Source organism: Salmo salar, chromosome 07, assembly GCF_965601325.2.
Source record: "Salmo salar chromosome 07, fSalSal1, whole genome shotgun sequence".
NCBI classification, from domain to species: domain Eukaryota; kingdom Metazoa; phylum Chordata; class Actinopteri; order Salmoniformes; family Salmonidae; genus Salmo; species Salmo salar.
In genome coordinates this window covers 32,499,144-32,518,220 of record NC_138297.1, presented here as the reverse complement: position 1 = coordinate 32,518,220, position 19,077 = coordinate 32,499,144, and the positions used below count along the sequence as shown (strand labels likewise).

Genomic DNA, 19,077 nt, shown 5'->3' with positions numbered 1-19,077 from the left:
TATGACCATATTTCTGTCATTTGTTGGGTATGGTAGGAACTAGCCTTTCTTGGTAATTGCTGCAATATAGCCTGTTCAAAACTTTTGTGTTGGTTTAAGCCAGTTAGCATGTGTCTTGTTTTATTCTGTTGAGCCATTTTCTTTGGCCAAATTAAGTTCCAACTATAATATTGTGATCGCCGCAATATAATATCCTGCTCATATTTTCCCCTATAAACAATTGCTTGACTTTTGATAATAACTTAATAAAGTTTAAACTTTTGCAAAGGTGTGGCTATTAGCCTATTATACTGCAGGCCTATTATATGAAGGCAGTGCGCCCAGCGCACTGAGGTGAGAATTTATTTTTAAGTCTACCAGAATTACTCCTATAATCTAACAATATAATGCTTATATTTTATAGAAAAAAATATTCTGATCGAAAAATGAATGTCTCCTTCTGTACGCCTATATCTGTATAACAGACGCAGTAACTTATCTGACAAGGATAAATAAATGCATGTCGATGTCGTAGCATGCTGCTGGCATTTCTCGATCTCTCTCTGAGGCTAGTCCTAAGCTTATTTTTTAAATATTTAAAATATTCATATCATACAGTGGATGCCTAAGCGCATAGGCTTATGCATGCAATGCCCTGATGCATTTCGTGCTCAAATCTCCAACAGCTGACTGTGAGGTAGACAATTATTGTCTAAGCAAAGTAAAACCAAGAAAACAATAGGCTATAAAGTTTTCCATATGCTACACTTCAAAAACATAAGTGTTTTTGTAATTTATTATAGGCTGTTTTTAAGGACACGTAAATGTGCTTCATTTGGCCGATATCCCTCGTTTATTGATGGTGCTGTCTGTGTGGGTGGACGCCCTTAGTGGATTACGCACCCAAGGGATATGGATGACCGATACATTTCTCAAATATCCAATAAATAAGAATCGGAAACCCTGACACACACACACCGCCTGAAACCACAGCGCGGTGTCTACGCCACATACTAGACTAGCACCTACCCACACTGCTGCTGGGAGGAGGCGGGTCTCATATCCGCTCGTACACACGACACGGACACCACTTACAAAGACAACGGCACACACAAACGTACCTACGCGCACACATCTGAAACCACAGCCCAAGCTCCAGACCCCTCAGCCCTGTACCAGATGATACCTGTTAATTACACCAGTACAATGAAGCCTTTTTACTCACTACAATCCCTCTTTTTCCTCCCTCTTCTTTCTCTCTCTCTCTCTTTCCTCTCTCTTCTCTCTCTCTCTAGGTGGGTATAACCTAGCCAACACGGCCCGTTGTTGGACCTACCTGACTGGGGCCGTACTGAGACAAACACTGGCCTCTGAGATACCTGACCATGAGGTGAGAGTAAACACACACACACCGTACATAGCCCCAAACACACACAGCTCCTCACACAGACATGCACGCACAAACTCAAATACGCTGACACACACACACCCCTTCGGTCAGTCTTCGCTGAGTCATTCCATCTAATAAAAGATGGCCGCCGGCCCTCAAAGGGGTTGTTTCCAGGTGAATCAGGAGGGATGGAGGGAGTAGGAGAGGAGAGAGGGGACAATGCCACTCTGTCCCCTCCAGACCTGACAGAGAGGGTCTCTGTGCTTCTCTTTCTCTCCATCTCCATCCCTCTTTCTCTGTGCTTCTCTATCAATCTCTGCCCTCATCTTTTTTTCGTCTTCTTAGAAGGACCTTGTGTGTTTTATTCCGAGGGGGGGCTGGTTTCTTTTGGCGGAAAGGTTGGCGAATTCCCATATAATTACATCAGTAGAAAAAGAGAGCAAATGAGGGATAGAGCTACAAAGAGAGAGATTTGTGTTCCATGTACAGTGAGGGGTAGTTATCTTACTCTCCTGAGACAAAGAGGGTCTTTCTGTAGTGTGTGTGTGCGCGCGTGCATGGGCCATGATAAAGGCACCTTTTGTTTCTCCTCCACCAGGTCGGGCTGTTACATCATGTGACCTTTAACCTCATTAAGAAGGGGCTCACCGCAAACAAGTCTAACCAGCTGCTACAACACACACAGCCACACAAAATCAAATACCCCCAAAAGTCTCCCCTATTTTGACCCTCTTGCTCTGGCCATCAAAGAGTGATACCCCTTTTCCGTCAAACACATACTCTACACAGCCAGCTACCTCCTGTTATTGTGTGTTTCCACTACTACCCAAACAAAACACTATTTAACTCTGGCCTGCTGTGGTCCAGAGAGGATGAGGTAGAGAAAAGGATGGAGAGGGTGAGCAGGAGAGAGAGCGAAAGATGGCCAGAGAGAGACTTGTAGTAGTATCGTCGTGTGTGTGGCTGCACCAGAGAGGAATATTTATCCACATTGACCAAGCAAAGTGAGTTTCTGAGGAGAAGGGAAAACAAAAAGTACTTTGTTGTACCTGAGACTGAGAGAGGCCAGAGCTCCCCTCTCCTTCCCCAAATGGCTGCAGCTTTTCTGGGCTGCCAGGACAGCTCCTAACCCCCCTGGAACAATGGAGTTTGTGCCAGGGCTAGGGGCTATTGGCTAGACACAAAAGGGCCTCCATTCAGACCATCACACACAAACACACAGGCAGAGAGAGACATATACACACACATACAAACAGTGACATTGCAGAACCTCCAGAGTCACGCCCATATCTGAAAGTGTGGTAAGGGTGGTGGTTGAAGAACGTAGAAGAGATAGCGGAACCGATTCGACTTAACTGTGAATACATGGTGAGTCCGATTATCAAATGTTACTGGCATCTCCCTAGTCTATTCTCTTTTCATCAATGGAGGGAGAGTTTAAAAAAATAAAAAAAAAAAGCAGGGGAAGGAAGGGTGGAACTCCAAGTTCTGTGTGGCTGTCGGTAGAGGATGGCGCTTGCAATGCTAAGGACCGTGGGTTCGATTCCCGCCAGGGTCGTTGGTAAAACGTATACATGCATGACTGTAAGTCGCTTTGGATAAAAGCGGCTGCAAAAGGGCTTTTATTAATATATTCCCGTAGCTTGGGTGCCCGTCTGTTTCTGCTTTTTTGCCAACTCCTTATGGAATTGTCATGCAATTTTTGGCTTGACAATGACAATGGAGTAGGCAAAAGCACAAACCGGTCTGGGACCTGGCTACAAGGGACTAGGCTAGTTGACCTGTATTGTCTGTTAACCCTGATGTCCTATTCACTGACTGAATCTTTAACACCTAAAAATACTAATTAGGGTCAAAGGTCACCTAGTCTAGATTAGCTGAGTCAGTTGGTTTTGAAGGTTGTGGGTTTCTCCCTAAATGGCACCTTATTCCCTATGTAATGCACTACTTTTGACCGGGTGCCATTTGGGACATAGCCTGTGGGTTTGTTCACATTCAGTTCTTATCTTAGATTGAGGAAACGGTTTATTTTGGACCCAACCCACTCGAGGGGTTCTATAGGCCTGAACTTGCCTTGCTTTTGGCCAGCTCGGTGTGGTGTGTGTGTGTGTGTGGTGTGTGTGTGGAATCGGTCTTTCTCCAGCCATTCAACATCTTTATTTCCTCTCTCTTTCTCTTTAGTCTGTTTTCTCAGATTTGCACTGAGTGATTCCCAGCACAGCCCCATGCAAAAACAAACACAGAACTCAGACTCCCCTCTTACACCCCTCCCTCTCACCCTCTGTCCCTCCCATCCTCCTCCACCCTTCCCTCTCTCACCGCAGCAAGACTGTGTATGACCAAGGCCCCTCCGTGATACCCAAAACAGAGAGTTCAGTAGAAAATAAATGAGATGGGTAAGAAGTAGAAGGTATGGCTTTTAGGCCCAAAAAAATCCCAGTGTTTTTGGTATTTCAAGTACAGCGTTCTCCAACCCTGCTGTTCCTGGAGAGCTACTGTCTTGTAGGTTTCAGCTCCAACCCTAATCCAGCGCACCTGATTCTAATAATTAACTGATTGATAAGATGAATCAGGTTAGTAACAACTGGGGTTGGAAAGCCCTGCTGTAGTGAATAGGCTGTGTTCCATTATCCATACTAAGTATGAAACCATGTATTGAGCATGCATTCTGAGTAGTATGCTAGTATGTACATTTGAACATAGGTTAAGCACTATAGGCTTAGCCTGTCCCGCCCCTGTACTTCCTGTTTTCTGCCTTGGTACTTCCTGTCCTCTCTGGCGCGTGTCCCTTCCGTCTGCTCGTGGGGAAGTAGTAGGCTCCCGGAATACTGGCCTCAATCACCGGAAAACTGAGCTGGTGTGTGTGTGTGTGTGTGAGAGAGAGAGAGGTACATCACAAATGTAGTGCACTATAAAGGAAATGGGGTCCCATTTAGGATGGGCCGGCAAGGACAATGAGGATCAGTGGGCCTTGACCTGGTGACTGACTGACAGTTTTTCTGTTGTATTACCTTTTTGTAGAAGTCCAGGCCACTGGAGAGAGGGGTGGATGGACGGGCAGGGGTCATTTAGGAAGGACAGTGAGAGAATGGGGAGAGAGAGACATAATGACTAGAGAGAGAGCTTAACATTAGTTTCAGGACTGCGGAGAGGGGGAGGTGGGAGTAGGAAAGATGGATATTGAGACGGTGAGGGAGAGACCTCAATTGTAGGGCTGCAGAGACAAGCCTACGTGCGCTATGTGACTCTGGGTTGACATTTTATTTAGGAACTCGATTTGTTTTCCCAGAGCTTTTTCAACAACATTGACTCTTTATATCTGGAGTTGTAGTCATTTCTGAGATGTAGAGGAGAACAGGAACAATAAACAAGGGTTGGATTCCTTTTCTATTCTGGCCGAGGCTAGTCTCTCTCCAAACCACCGAACACAGAAAGATAGGGAGGGAGACAGAGGGAGGGAGAGACAAACAGAGGAGAGAGTGTGGTGTGGGGGATTTAGTTACAGTATGGTACATTTATCTGGGCTATGATATGACATTTGTGCATGTTGGGTATTTTGACATGGAGCCTATGGGGTTTGGGCTCTCAGCCTATCCCCTTTACCCTATCCCCTAATATACTTGTATCTCTTCACCCCATCTTTCTGTCCATCGTTTTGGTCTCTCGTCACCCTCATTCAATCCCTTTCCCCCCTATCCCTATCTGTGGGTTATGATCCGTTCCGAACTGTCTGTGTCAGTCCCCTTTTCTGTCCTCCTTGACCTCACACCATCCCCCCGCTCCAGTCTCCCCCAGTTCTTCCTCTCCAGTTTCCCTCTTAATCTCTCTCCCCAGTCCTCTCTCATCTCAGTACTGTAGTTCCATTCCAACCCAAATATCCTGACAGCAGGAGACACACACAGCAGGAGACAGGACTGTACTACTATGGGAGCGTTAGGTTCATGGGAAAATTGGTCATCTTTGTGTTTCCTGTTTTTAGTAATCCCTATGCATGTTGAGTTGCGTCAGGACTGGGGGGAGGTGTACCGGAGAAACTCAATGGGGCTAATTGGGAACAGACGCGCGCACACAAGGGTCTGCTAAATTACTAAAATGTAAACACACACACACACACACACACACACACACACACTCTGCCTGAACCACTATGAAACAGCTATTTGACAAAGACAAAGCACCCAGTGTATTTCAAATGAGCAGGAACATACACACACACCCGCTGTGGGAGTGTGTGTGCGTGAGCTTGTGTTAAGGTGTGTGTGTACACTCCATGTCTCCTGGCGTTCCTAATGTTGTTCCTATATAGAGACGTTATGTATTGTTCATTTTTTTCTACCAGTGCTATGTCTGATTTACATGATACTTCACAATGGGGGGGTTGGCTTGGTGGCTAGCCGGAAGTCTTATCAAGACTTAACACTGATGTGTGTCTTTGTTTGTCTCAATAAGATGGCATCTGTTTGAAATGAAATCATGTCTTGCTGCTTCATCACGTCTTTCACTTGCAAAGTTCCCTCGCTGTTGTGGTTAATTCTGGCTCTGTTTGCTTTAGTTTGTCTTTCCTGAACCAGTTCTTAACTTAACATGTAAACTTGTACTCCCTTCTGTTTTGAACTGGTGTTTGTAGCGTTTGGCTTCTGTTCCTAGACCAGTTCTTCACAACTCAATGCTTGTTTGTGGATGTTTGATTCCTAGACCAGTTCTGCACTGTGGCTAATGCATCTCGTGTTTGTTCATTTCCTGGACCAGTTCTTACATGTTAACTCTCCTTTCTCTGCTGTTGGATGTTTGGTTTCTGTTCCTAGACCAGTTCTAATCATTGATTTAGCACTATTATCTTTTTGTTTCCCGCACCAGTTCTTACATTTGAACCCAAGTCTTGTTGTATTTGGTTTAAATCTGTTCTACACTGTGGTTTAACACACTACTCTCTCACTGTTTTTGTTTATGTTGTTGTTTACTTCAGTTCTTCACAGAGTACGGTCCTGATTACTCTCTGGAGATCAGTCCCAGCTGTCGACCTGACCGCAATGAGACCAAACAGCTGGACAAGGTCATCTCCACCATCAAAGGTATCAGACGGCGTAACCACAGTCTAAATTCACACACTCTAGCGTTAGCAATTACGTCACGACCACAACCAAGAAACATAACTGTCAGACACTTAGAGAAACCACTCGCAAGCAACAAATGGTTAAACTTTCACCACTCTGTCACACACACACACACACACACCAAATGGTGTCTTTTGTTGACTGTTGAGTCCAGATGGGACTGCTTTAGTTTAAGGACAGGGTTGTTTTTATTTAAACGTCCAGACCGTCAGTTTATTTAGACAGACATTAAAGACCAGAGCTGTGTGTGTGTGTTAGTGTTGCACGGTATACCAAAACTTCTCAACTTTTTTTTTTTGTACTAGAATATGAAAAATGGTACAGTACTAGAATTTGTTACTTTCAGTACGTCTGTCAAATGTCTCATATCTACTGATGGAGATGATCAAGTCTTTTTCTTATTGCGCAGCCGTCCTCTTATTGCGTGATTGCGCCGTGCCTGCTCCACTTACTCATTGCTAGTTCTAGCCTGTCCTGAGGAACCACTGCACTCACCGGGAGTCTGGGCTGCATCATGTTGGCTCCCCACTCATGCTGCTCAGAAGTAAACGCCCTTGAATAATGCAACACAGCATGTATAAACTTTGCAACTATTAATTACTGTTTGCAAAACGATGTCCATTACAGGCTAGAACACTTTACAATACAAGAAGATACTGGTACCTTCCAGCTTTGTAGGGTACATTTTCTTGCTAGCTTACAGCTGAAGCTAGCTTCAATTCACTACCCTAGTACTTTGTAATAAAGTTGCAAAATAAGCTGATTTGAAAGCTGATTGTCACCAAATGTATTGCCGAACACGTTATTAATTCACTACTTCTCTCCTGTCTCTCTCACTGTGTGTATGTGAATGATGTCATTAGGTCTTAGAGACGGTGCACACTTTAATAAAAGAAGAGATTGCTTCTATGCAAGTGTTGATCAGTACAATACAATGAGTCCCAAATGGAAGGGAAACAGATTGTTTAAAAAAAATCTGTAGCCCCATGAAAACAGCCAAAACAAGCTCAATAATTCAATGCATTCACACACTCCTATTGAATTCACCTTTATTGTGAATTGGTTTAGGCTATGTCTTGATTTACCCAGTTTATCAATAGAGTTTTACAATTGTGTAGTTAGATAGGTAAAAATTCAAATTGATTGTATTATTGATTCATTAATGCATACATGGCTCTTTTGAAAAATTGACATCAAACATTTCAAATGTAATTATATTGAACTCAAAAGATCTGTCTGGATCAAATAAAGGCACTTTAATTAGTTATATGAAGATTGCCTTGGTCCTCCTTTTTGATGACCATTCTGTGACATTGGCTTTTTTCCCCCCATGAAATCGTGATGGTATAGAGTATCATGATACTCAACCTGGTATCGACGTAAAAATGTGGGTTTCGTGACATGTTTGTGTGCCCCCATATGGCCCCCACAGTTAACACAGAAGGGGGTGTTGTCAGCACCCCAAGGAGACAAATCTACCCCTCACCTAAAACTCGTCCCCCGACCTCCACATATATACACACACACACACACACACACACACACACACACACACACACACACACACACACACACACACACACACACACACACTCCCTGACCCCCTCTTCTTTGGGAGGGCACAGGCCCAGCAGTCGTCAGCCTGCTGGCCTGGTGTGCTCTGTTCTGGCTGTGGTGAAAACACGGATGTGTGTTTTAATGTTTCCGGTTAATCAGAATGTCAAACACTACTCTCTTTGTTACGACTGGAGAAATGGGGGGGTGAAACGTTAGAGCCAAATTCATCATACAGTCAAACGTACTGAATAGTCAGATTGTCCATTATTATAGTACATCTGTATGTGGGTGAACAAGTTTCGATGTACACACATTTGCACACGTGTTAGGGATTTGTCTGTGTATATATGTGTACTGGAGTGTCGGCCCCTGTCTCACCCCCTACCCTGTCGTTCACTCTGGATAGGGGGTGAGTGGTGGTCTCTTGGTGTATATGCTGCTGACAGCCACACTACACTACTCCAGGGGGACCAGCAGTAGTTTGGTTGGGGTAAACTCTGGGTTAGGGAGTAGAAGCAGGGTGATGGGGGTGTCCCTGTCTTAACGGTTCCATCAGCGGATGGAGTGAGGGATGGAGGGGTAAAATGAAAGGCAGACAATGTGCCGTCGGTCTAGTGTCACATCTGCTCCTTCAGTTCAAAGATTCCTCGTTTCCTTTCCTCGGTTTTTTTTTCTTTCTGATGGGATTTCAATCATTCAAATTCATTTAAATGAAGGTGATGTCCTTCCCTGTGTCCCTTCCTTTTCTTTCCGCTCTTCCTAATTTTTTTCTGTGACTGGGGGTTCAGGTCGTCTTGGTTTTACCCAGTGTATGTGACGACAAAACACACACCCCTTCAACCATGTTGTGTGAGAGAAACATACCACATACAGACAACTGTGGTACTAGTTGAGAGCAGGATGTGGTTACTAGACAGCTGTGCCAGAGTGCAGACTGGAAGCTAATGTTTACTGCAGTTTCCAATCTAGGGAAACCAATGATTACAACCATTGGTCCCAAACAAGGGAAACCATTTGAATTGTCTGTCAGGCCTGGAAACAGACGCACAGCACCACACAGGCTTAGGTTATCACACCATGAGCCGGGAGCTTGAGTCTTGACACACGAATGCACACACTACGGCCTGGCAATGTGGTTTACTGCCCTGGCATGCCAGCGTCTATCACCACCACAGCACAGCTGTAGTTATCAAAGCATTAACAGATACCATGTCTTGCCGTTAAGGTTTATTTGTTTTAATAGCTTTTATGTGGAGCGACCACGGGCATTTATGAGCCCCGTGGGGAGTCGTAATTTTCATTCAGTGTGTGTGTGAGAGACTGATTGCTCCGCAGAAGTTTCCTTCTGAAGATGATTACCAAACTTTAAATCACACTTTTAAGTCTTTCAATGTCCTTGGTGGCCATTTCGGAAAGACTTAAGATTAATTAATTAAACAGAGTTTTCATTAGAGTTCTACCGCTTGACGACAGCGGCAGGAGCCGTCTCTCTCCGTTGTTTATCGGTTTATTTACCACGTAGTCATGTTTATGAGCCTTCAAATTAGTGGATTTGGCTATTTCAGCCACTCCCATTGCTGACAGGTGTATAAGATTGTACGGCTGTGTGTTCAATCTCCATAGACAAACATTGGCAGTAGAATGGCCCTTACTGAAGAGCTCCGTGGGTTGCAACGGGGCACTGTTATAGGATGTCACCTTTCCAACAAGTCAGTTGGTCATATTTCTGTCATGCAAGAGCTTCCCCAGTCAACTGTATGTGCTGTTATTGTGAAGTGGAAACGTCTAGGAGCAACAGTGGCTCCGGCGTGAAGTGGTAGCAGAATGGGACAGCTGAAGTGCATAGTGCATAGAAATTCTGTCCTCGGTTGCGACACTCACTACCGAGTTCCAAACTACCTCTGGAAACAACGTCGGCACAGTAACTGTTCGTTGGCAGCTTCATGAAATGGGTTTCCATGGCCGAGCAGCTGCACACAAGCTTAAGGTCATCATGTGCAATGCCAAGCGTTAGCTGCAGTGGTGTAATGCTCCCTCCATTGGACTCTGGAGCAGTGGAAATGCGTTCTCTGGAGTGATGAATCACGCTTCACCATTTGGTAGTCCGACGGATGAATCTGGATTTGGTGTCTGCCAGGAGAACACGATCTGCCCCAATCCATAGTGTCAACTGTAAAGTTTTTTGGAGGAGGGATAATGGTCTGGTGCTGTTTTTCATGGTTAGGCCCCTTAGTGAAAAGTGAAGGGAAATCTTAACGCTACAGCATACAATGACATTCTAGACAATTCTATTTTTCCAACTTTGCGGCAACAGTTTGGGAAAGGCCTTTTCCTGTTTGATAAAGTGGGGTCCATTCAGAAATGGTTTGCCAAGATCGGTGTGGAAGAACTTGACTGGCCTGCACAGAGCCCTGACCTCAACCCCATCGAACGCCTTTGGGATGAATTGGAACGACCCGTGCAGGCCATGCCTAATCGCCCAATATCAGTGCCCAACCTCACTAATGCTCTTGTGGTTGAATGAAAGCAAGTCCCCTCAGCAATGTTCCAACATCTCGTGGAAAGCCTTCCCAGAAGAGTGGAGGCTGTTATAGTAGCAAAGGGGGGGCCAACTCCATATTAATACCCATGAGGGGCGGCAGGTAGGCTTTCCACTAGATGTTAGAGCTTTGGACCAGTAACCGAAAGGTTGCTGGATTGAATCCCAGAGCTTACAAGGTATAAATCTGTCTTCTGCCCCTGAACAAGGCAGTTAACCCAGTGTTTCTAGGCTGTCATTGGAAGTAAGATTTTGTCCTTAACTGACTTGCCTTGTTAAATAAAGGTCAAATCAAAAAATATTTGTAAAACTTATTTTGGAATGACATGTTTGACAAGCGGGTGTCTATATACTTTTGGTCATGTAGTGTATTTCCCAAGGCACGGATAAACCAACCACCCTTTTCCCTATGTAGTGCACCACTTTTGACTATTGCCCTTAGCTCTGGTCAAAAGGAGTGCACTATATAAAGGATAGGGTGTATTTGGGATGCAGACATGTAGCCTACGTTGGGGATACTGGCAGGCAGTTGTGATGGTGGAAATAATCGATACAGATACATGGTAGTATGCTATTTTTTACTATCTTTTTGACAATATCACAATATTATTTTGTCGCTAGTTGGCTGAACCTGCACCAGAACTTGTTTTTCCTTCATAGCTTGTTCTCCATCTTTTTAAACAGGAGTCAATTTTGTTTTCAGCGTTTTAATTTATTTGACTGATCAAAACTCATTTTCTCATGGCTCTCGTTCCTCTGCAGCAGACATGCAGTGCAATCGAAAAAGTATTCAGACCCCTTGACTTTGTCCACATTTTGTTACCTTACAGCCTTATTCTAAAATGGATGACATTTTTTTCAATCTACACACAATACCCCATAATGACAAAGCGAAAACAGGTTTTTAGAGATGTTTGCATATTTATTCAAAATAAAAACGGATACCTAATATACATATGTATTCAGACCCTTTGCTATGAGACTCGAAATTGAGCTCAGCTGCATTCTGTTTCCATTGATCTTCCTTGAGATATTTCTGCAATTTCATTGGAGTCCACCTGTGGTAAATTCACTTGATTGGACTTGATTTAGAAAAGCACACACCTGTCTATGTAAGGTCCCACAGTTGACAGTGCATGTCAGAGGAAAAAACCAAGCCAGGACTTCGAGACATGATTGTGTCGAGGCACAGATCTGGGAAATGGTACCAATAACTTCCTGCAGCATTGAAGGTCCCCAAGAACACAGTGGCCTCCAACATTCTTAAATGGAAGAAGTTTGGAACCACCAAGACCCTTCCTAGAGCTGGTCACCCGGCAAAACTGAGCAATCGGGGGAGAAGGGCCTTGGTCAGGGAGGTGACCAAGAACCAAGTGGCCAGACGGAAGCCATTCTTCAGTAAAAGGCACATGACAGCCCACTTGGAGTTAGCCAAAGGGCACCTAAAGGACTCTCAAACCATGAAAAAACAAGATTCTCTGGCTAATTATTTTAGGCAGATGTTCTCTTTTCTGTCTCATCCTCTCCCACTGAATGAAGATTATGGTAAGGAATTCTTTCCAAATAATATTAAAAAAATGGAAAATTAACAAATGTACAGAAAGATCAGTGCGACGGCCAAATTACAGAGGATGAACTTTTTGAAGCTATTAAATCCTTTCAGTCTGGAAAAATCCCAGGGCTTGATGGCATACCGGTGGAGGTATATCAAGTATTTTTTTGATTGTTTTAACTACTCCTATAGAAATGGTAGTCTGTCAGGTACTCAGCGGGAAGGTCTGATTTCTCTATTATTAAAACAAGACCCAGATGGCAAATATAAAGACCCAGTCTATCTAAAAGAGAACTGGACTTACACTTTAATCTTGTGATGCAAAAATACTAGCGAAATGCATAGCACTCAGAATTAAAAGGGTTTTACCAGGTATTCTTCATCCTGATCAGTGAGGTCTTTTACATGGACTATACATTGGAGATAATATACGACAACTACTAGAAATAATAGAACATCATGAAACGTATAAGAAGCCAGGAATGGTATTTATAGCTGATTTTGAAAAGGGATTTCATAAAGACTGGATTTTATTTATAAATTCCTGGATTTTTTTCAATTTCAGTAATTCTCTTATGAAATGGGTAAAAATAATGTATAGCAACCCCAGGTGTAAAATATTAAATAACGGCTACTTCTGAGTTTTGAATTGTCAAGAGGAGTTAAACAAGGGTGTTCACTGTCACCATATCTATTCGTTATGGCCATCGAAATGCTAGCTATTAAAATCAGATCCAATAACAACATTTAGAGGATTAGAAATCCAAGGCTTAAGAACAAAGGTGTACATGTATGCTGATGACTCAAGTTTTATATTGCAATGTCTCGTTGAAGATATAGAAAACTTTTCTGTGCTCTCTGGACTAAAACCTAATTATAAGTGTACAATATTACATATTGGATCTTTTAAAAAATACAACTTTTACATTACCCTGCAGTTTACCTATAAAATGGGCTGATGGTGAAGTAGACATAGTCAGCATTCATATCACAAAATATATAAACAAGCTCTCCACAATGAATTTCAATAGAAAACTTGTAAAAATAGACACGATCCTGCAACCATGGAGAGGTAAGTATCTATTTATGGAAAAATTGCCCTGATTTTAACTCCTTAGTCATCAGTTTACTCACTTACTTATGGCGCTGCCTGCTCCTGATGATTCGTTTTTCAAATCATATGAGCAAAAAATATTTCGCTTTATCTGGGACGCTAAACCAGACAAAATAAAACGTGCCTATCTATGTAATGAATATGAATTGGGTGGGTTGAGATTATTAAATATAAAAGCACTAAACCTCTCTCTAAAACCCTGACTCATTCAAAAGTTTTATTTGAACCCTAAATGGTTCTCAAGTAGATAACTAAGAAAAGCTCATCCATTGTTTAAAAATGGCCTTTTTGCCTTTGTGCAGATTGCCATGTCTCATTTTCGATTAACTGAATATGATATTTTTTTCAAAGTATCTCTCTTTTTCAAACAAGCATTGCAGAGCTGGCTACAATTTCAATTTCATCCCCCTGAAAAGATGCAACAAATATTATGGCTGAACTCAAATGTGTTGGTTGATAAAATACCTGTATTTATGGGAAAGATGTTTGAAAAGGGTATTTTGTTCATAAATTATATTGTAAATTGGAATGATAGAGTTATGTCCTTCATGGAGTTATCAGAATTGTACGGGAAGGTCTGCTCAATCCAAGAGTACAACCAATTGATTACAGCATTACCCCAAAAATGGAGGCAGGTGGCAGTGGGAGGAGGTAGGGAACTGGTCTGGCTGCCCAATATAAAAGATCAAAACTTACGGAGGAATAAAAATAGCATAAATAGGGAAGTATACCAGTTTCATTTGAGGACCAGGATGTTGACAACTGTGCCATACAGATTGCAAAATAGTTGGGAAGAGATTTTTGATGTACTGATTCCATGGTACAGGGTGTATGAGTTGATATATAAAACTACGCAAGATTCAAGACTTCGTGCTTTTCAGCTAAAATGATTATATAGAATTCTTGCCACCAACAAAATGTTGAATATTTGGGGCATAAAGTCATCAAAGCTCTGCAGATTTTGAGGATACAGAATCAATAGACCATTTATTTTGGTATTGCCATCAGGTAGCCTGTTTCTGGTCTCCAGTTCAGGAATGGCTGAAAATGCATAGCATGGATCTAAAATTGACCCTAGAAATAGTACTGTTAGGAGATCTGGAGAGACCGCGTCAGTCAATTACTAATACTCTTAGTAAAAATATTTATCTTTAACTCACAATCTGTGGAATCTATTCGATTAGATGGATTGAAATTGTACGTTAAACATCACAGCATAGTTGAAAGATATGTGTTGCATAGTCACCCGAAGGTGAGGGAAGCTGAGGGTTGGTATGTGGGAGTGGAGTTAGAATGATGGTCAAAGATAAAAGTAAAAAAAGAATAATAAAAAGTACATTTGAATGACACTGAGGGGCAGTGTTTTTACAACTAATGCCGGTGTGCCTGAGGCTGATGTCGTGCAGGTTTTTGTACACATGCATATACAGTCGTGGCCAAAAGTTTTGAGAATGCCACAAATATTAATTTTCATAAAGTTTGCTGCCTCAGTTTGTATGATGGCAATTTGCATATACTCCAGAATGTTATGAAGAGTGATCAGATTAATTGCGAAGTTCCTCTTTGCCATGCAAATGAACTGAATCCCCAAAAACCATTTCCACTGCATTTCAGTCCTGCCACAAAAGGACCATCTGACATGTCAGTGATTCTCTCGTTAACACAGGTGTGAGTGTTGACAAGGCTGGAGATCACTCTGTCATGCTGACTGAGTTCGAATAACAGACTGGAAGGGTGGTGCTTGGAATCATTGTTCTTCCTCTGTCTATCATGGTTACCTGCAAGGAAACATGTGCCGTCATCATTGCTTTGCACAAAAAGGGCTTCACAGGCAAGGATATTGCTGCCAGTAAGATTGCAGCTAAATCAACCATTTATCGGATCATCAAGAACTTCAAGGAGAGCGGTTCAATGGTTGTGAAGAAGGCTTCAGGGCGCCCAAGAAAGTCCAGCAAGCGCCAGGACCGTCTCCTAAAGTTGATTCAGCTGCGGGATCGGGGCACCACCAGTACAGAGCTTGCTCAGGAATGGCAGCAGGCAGGTGTGAGTGCATCTGCATGCACAGTGAGGCGAAGAATTTTGGAGGATGGCCTGGTGTCAAGAAGGGCAGCAAAGAAGCCACTTCTCTCCAGGAAAAAAATCAGGGACAGACTGATATTCTGCAAAAGGTACAGGGATTGGACTGCTGAGGACTGGGGTAAAGTCATTTTCTCTGATGAATCCCCTTTACGATTGTTTGGGGCATCCAGAAAAAAGCTTGTCCAGAGAAGACAAGATGAGTGCTACCATCAGTCTTGTGTCATGCCAACAGTAAAGCATCCTGAGACCATTCATGTGTGGGGTTGCTTCTCAGCCAAGGGAGTGGGCTCACTCACCATTTTGGCTAAGAACAAAGCCATGAATAAAGAATGGTACCAACACATCCTCCGAGAGCAACTTCTCCCAACCATCCAGGAACAGTTTGGTGACGAACAATGCCTTTTCCAGCATGATGGAGCACCTTGCCATAAGGCAAAGTGATAACTAAGTGGCTCGGGGAACAAAACATCGATATTTTGGGTCCATGGCCAGGAAACTCCCCAGACCTTAATCCCATTGAGAACTTGTGGTCAATCCTCAAGAGGCGGGTGGACAAACAAAACCCCACAAATTCTGACAAACTCCAAACATTGATTATGCAAGAATGGGCTGTCATCAGTCAGGATGTGGCCCAGAAGTTAATTGACAGCATGCCAGGGTGGATTGCAGAGGTCTTGAAAAAGAAGGGTCAACACTGCAAATATTGACTCTTTGCATCAACTTCATGTAATTGTCAATAAAAGCCTTTGACACTTATGAAATGCTTGTAATTATACTTCAGTATTCCATAGTAACATCTGACAAAAATATCTAAAGACACTGAAGCAGCAAACTTTGTGAAAATGAATGTCATTCTCAAAAATGTTGGCCACGACTGTACACAATCTCATTCAAATAAACACATACAAGAACACACATACATATACAGTTGGCATTGCTGTTATTATTTTAGTTGACCATGATGTCCTTTATTTTAAATGTATTATTTTGTTCTATTTTTTTGCATTGTTTTTTGTTTTCTTCTCTCTTTTCCTTTTCTCTTTTAGTTCATTCTCTTGGCTGTTGATGCATTGGGGGGGTTCTCGGGGGTGGGGAATGGAATTAATTGTATTAAAAATATATATTCTGGGGGAGGGGTCTCAAATGGTTGAGGGACAGCTATTTGGGAGCTGTAGGGGGGGGGGATCTTGGAGGGTTTGGGTTCACGTTTTTTGGCCTGGTGGTAGATCAGTCAATGTGCCCTTGAGCAGGGCATTGACCTGGATGCTTCTGTGTGTCGCTCTGAATGGGAATCTGTTGGATGACTGGTATGATGTAGTTGTTGAGCGGCAACACTTCAAGTATATTGTATGTTTCGAATATTCAATAAATGTAATTTAAAAAAAATATATTAAAAGATTCTCTGGTCTGATGAAACCAAGATTGAACTCTTTAGCCTGAAATCCAAGCGTCATGTCTGGAGGAAACCTGGCACCATCCCTACGGTAAAGCATAGTGGTGCCAGCATCATGCTTTGGGGATGTTTTTCAGTGGCAGGGACTGGGAGACTAGTCAGGATTGATGAAAAGATGATCAGAGCAAGGTATAGAGATCCTTGACGAAAACTTGCTCCAGAGCACTCAAGACCTCAGACTCGGCGACGGTTCCCCTTCCAACAGGACAACGACCCTAAGCACACAGCCAAGACAATGCAGGAGTGGCTTTGGGACAAGTCTCTGAATATCCTTGAGTGGCCCAGTCAGAGCCCGGACTTGAACCCGATCTAACATCTCTGGAGAGACCCGAAAATAGCTGTGCTACACTCCTCATCCAACCTGACAGAGCTTGCGAGCATCTTCAGAAAATGAACACCCTAAATACAGGTGTGCCAAGCTTGTAGCGCCATACCCAAGTATACTTGAGGCTGTAATCGCTGCCAAATACTTATGTAATTTGTAATATTTCATTTTTTTTGCACAAAACAATTACCTGTTTTTGCTTTGTTATTATGGGGCATTGTGAGTAGATTAATGAGGGGGGGGGAAACAATTGTATAAATTTTAGAATAAGGCTGTAACTTAATAAATTGGTAGCAATTCCTAGCCCTATCAGGCAGCAGCCGCACACGGCCAAGGGCGGGAGATGTATATCCCAGCCCTAGAAGGCTAGCATCCCGGAGTCGCCTCTTCACTGTTGACGTTGACTGGTGTTTTGCGGGTACTATTTAATGAAGCTTCCAGTTGAGGACTTGAGGCTTCTGTTTCTCAAACTAGACACCTATAAATGTACTTGTCCTCTTGCTCAGTTGTGCACCAGGGCCTCTCACTCTTTCTATTCTGGTTAGATCCAGTTTGCGCTATTCTGTGAAGGGAGTAGTACACAGCGTTGTACGAGATCTTCTGTTTCTTGGCAATTTCTTGTATGGAATAGCCTTCATTTTTCAGGACAAGAATAGACTGACGAGTTTCAGAAGAAATTCTTTGTTTCTGGCCATTTTGAGCCTGTAATCGAACCCACAAATGCTGATGCTCCAGAGACTCAACTAGTTTAAAGAAGGCCAGTTTTATTGCTTCTTTAATAAGCACAGCAGTTTTCAACTGTGCTAACATAATTGCAAAAGTGTTTTCTAATGATCAATTAGCCTTTTTAAAATGATAAACTTGTATTAGCTAACACAACGTGCCATTGGAACACAGGAGTGATGGTTGCTGATAATGGGCCTCTGTACGCCTATGTAGATATTCCATTATAAAATCAGCCGTTTCCAGCTACAATAGTCATTTACAACATTAACAATGTCTACACTATATTTCTGATCAATTTGATATTATTTTAATGGACAAAAACAAGAACATTTCTAAGTGTCCACAAACTTTTGAGCGGTAGTGTATATTTTAATGTTGTGAGGGCTCCGACAGCTTTCTCATTAATGTTGCAGGAGATGATAAACGTGTGTGTGTGTGAGATAACATGACAAACACTTCGCTCCCAGAGTTGTCGAATACGAGCTGCGATTGATTAACACACTCAAGTAGTAAATACCGCTGCTCACTGCTCGTCACTTTACCGGAATTTCCAAACAACATCTGGGGGACATTTACGAGACTCAGAGCTCCGTTTAAAAATAGAGAGGGTTAGAAAACATGGTTGCTTTTTGCCAGGCGCTGATTGGAATAGATGCTTGGGCAGTGCAAGTGTGCGCGCGCATACACACAAGCACACTGCAATGCAACCCCCAAAGTCTGTTGGCTGAGGCTGGCTTTCAAGCATATGCAATAGGATGGGTTATAATGATGGGTTAACCACACACCCACACACTACAATGCAAACAAACAGGAAACCAAACCATGCCTCTATAAAACAATTGTTTGTCAAAAAACAATCTATACGGTGCCTTCAGAAAGTATTTACACCCCTGAACTTTTTCCACATATTGTTACATCCTGCATTTAACAATGATTAAATTGAGATTTTGTGTCACTGACCTACACACAATACCCTATAATGTCAAAGTGGAATTAATAGAAAATGAAAAGCTTTAAATTCGTTAGTCAGTAAATATTCAACCCCTTTGTTATGCCAAGCCTAAATACATCCATGAGTAAAGATTTGCCTACATGGACTCTGTGTGCAATAATACTGTTTAACATGATTTTTGAATAACTACACCATACACACAATTTATCAGTAAGGTCCCTCAGCCGAGCAGTGAATTTCAAGCACAGATTCACCACAAAACCAGGGAGGTTTTCCGGTGCCTCACAAAGAAGGGCA

The 19,077-nt window shown here is 42.7% G+C and overlaps 1 protein-coding gene across 2 annotated transcripts in view; it reads left to right on the top strand.

Annotated features, from left to right (window-relative positions):
• hdac8 (histone deacetylase 8) overlaps positions 1-19,077 on the top strand; it is a 42,546-nt gene that overhangs the window by 9,431 nt on the left and 14,038 nt on the right. For both annotated transcript variants that reach the window (XM_014207426.3, XM_014207424.3), the window contains exons 9-10: positions 1,275-1,369; positions 6,336-6,441. In XM_014207426.3, the coding sequence (XP_014062901.1) occupies positions 1,275-1,369; positions 6,336-6,441 (201 nt within the window). The remainder of the gene's footprint in view (positions 1-1,274; positions 1,370-6,335; positions 6,442-19,077) is intronic.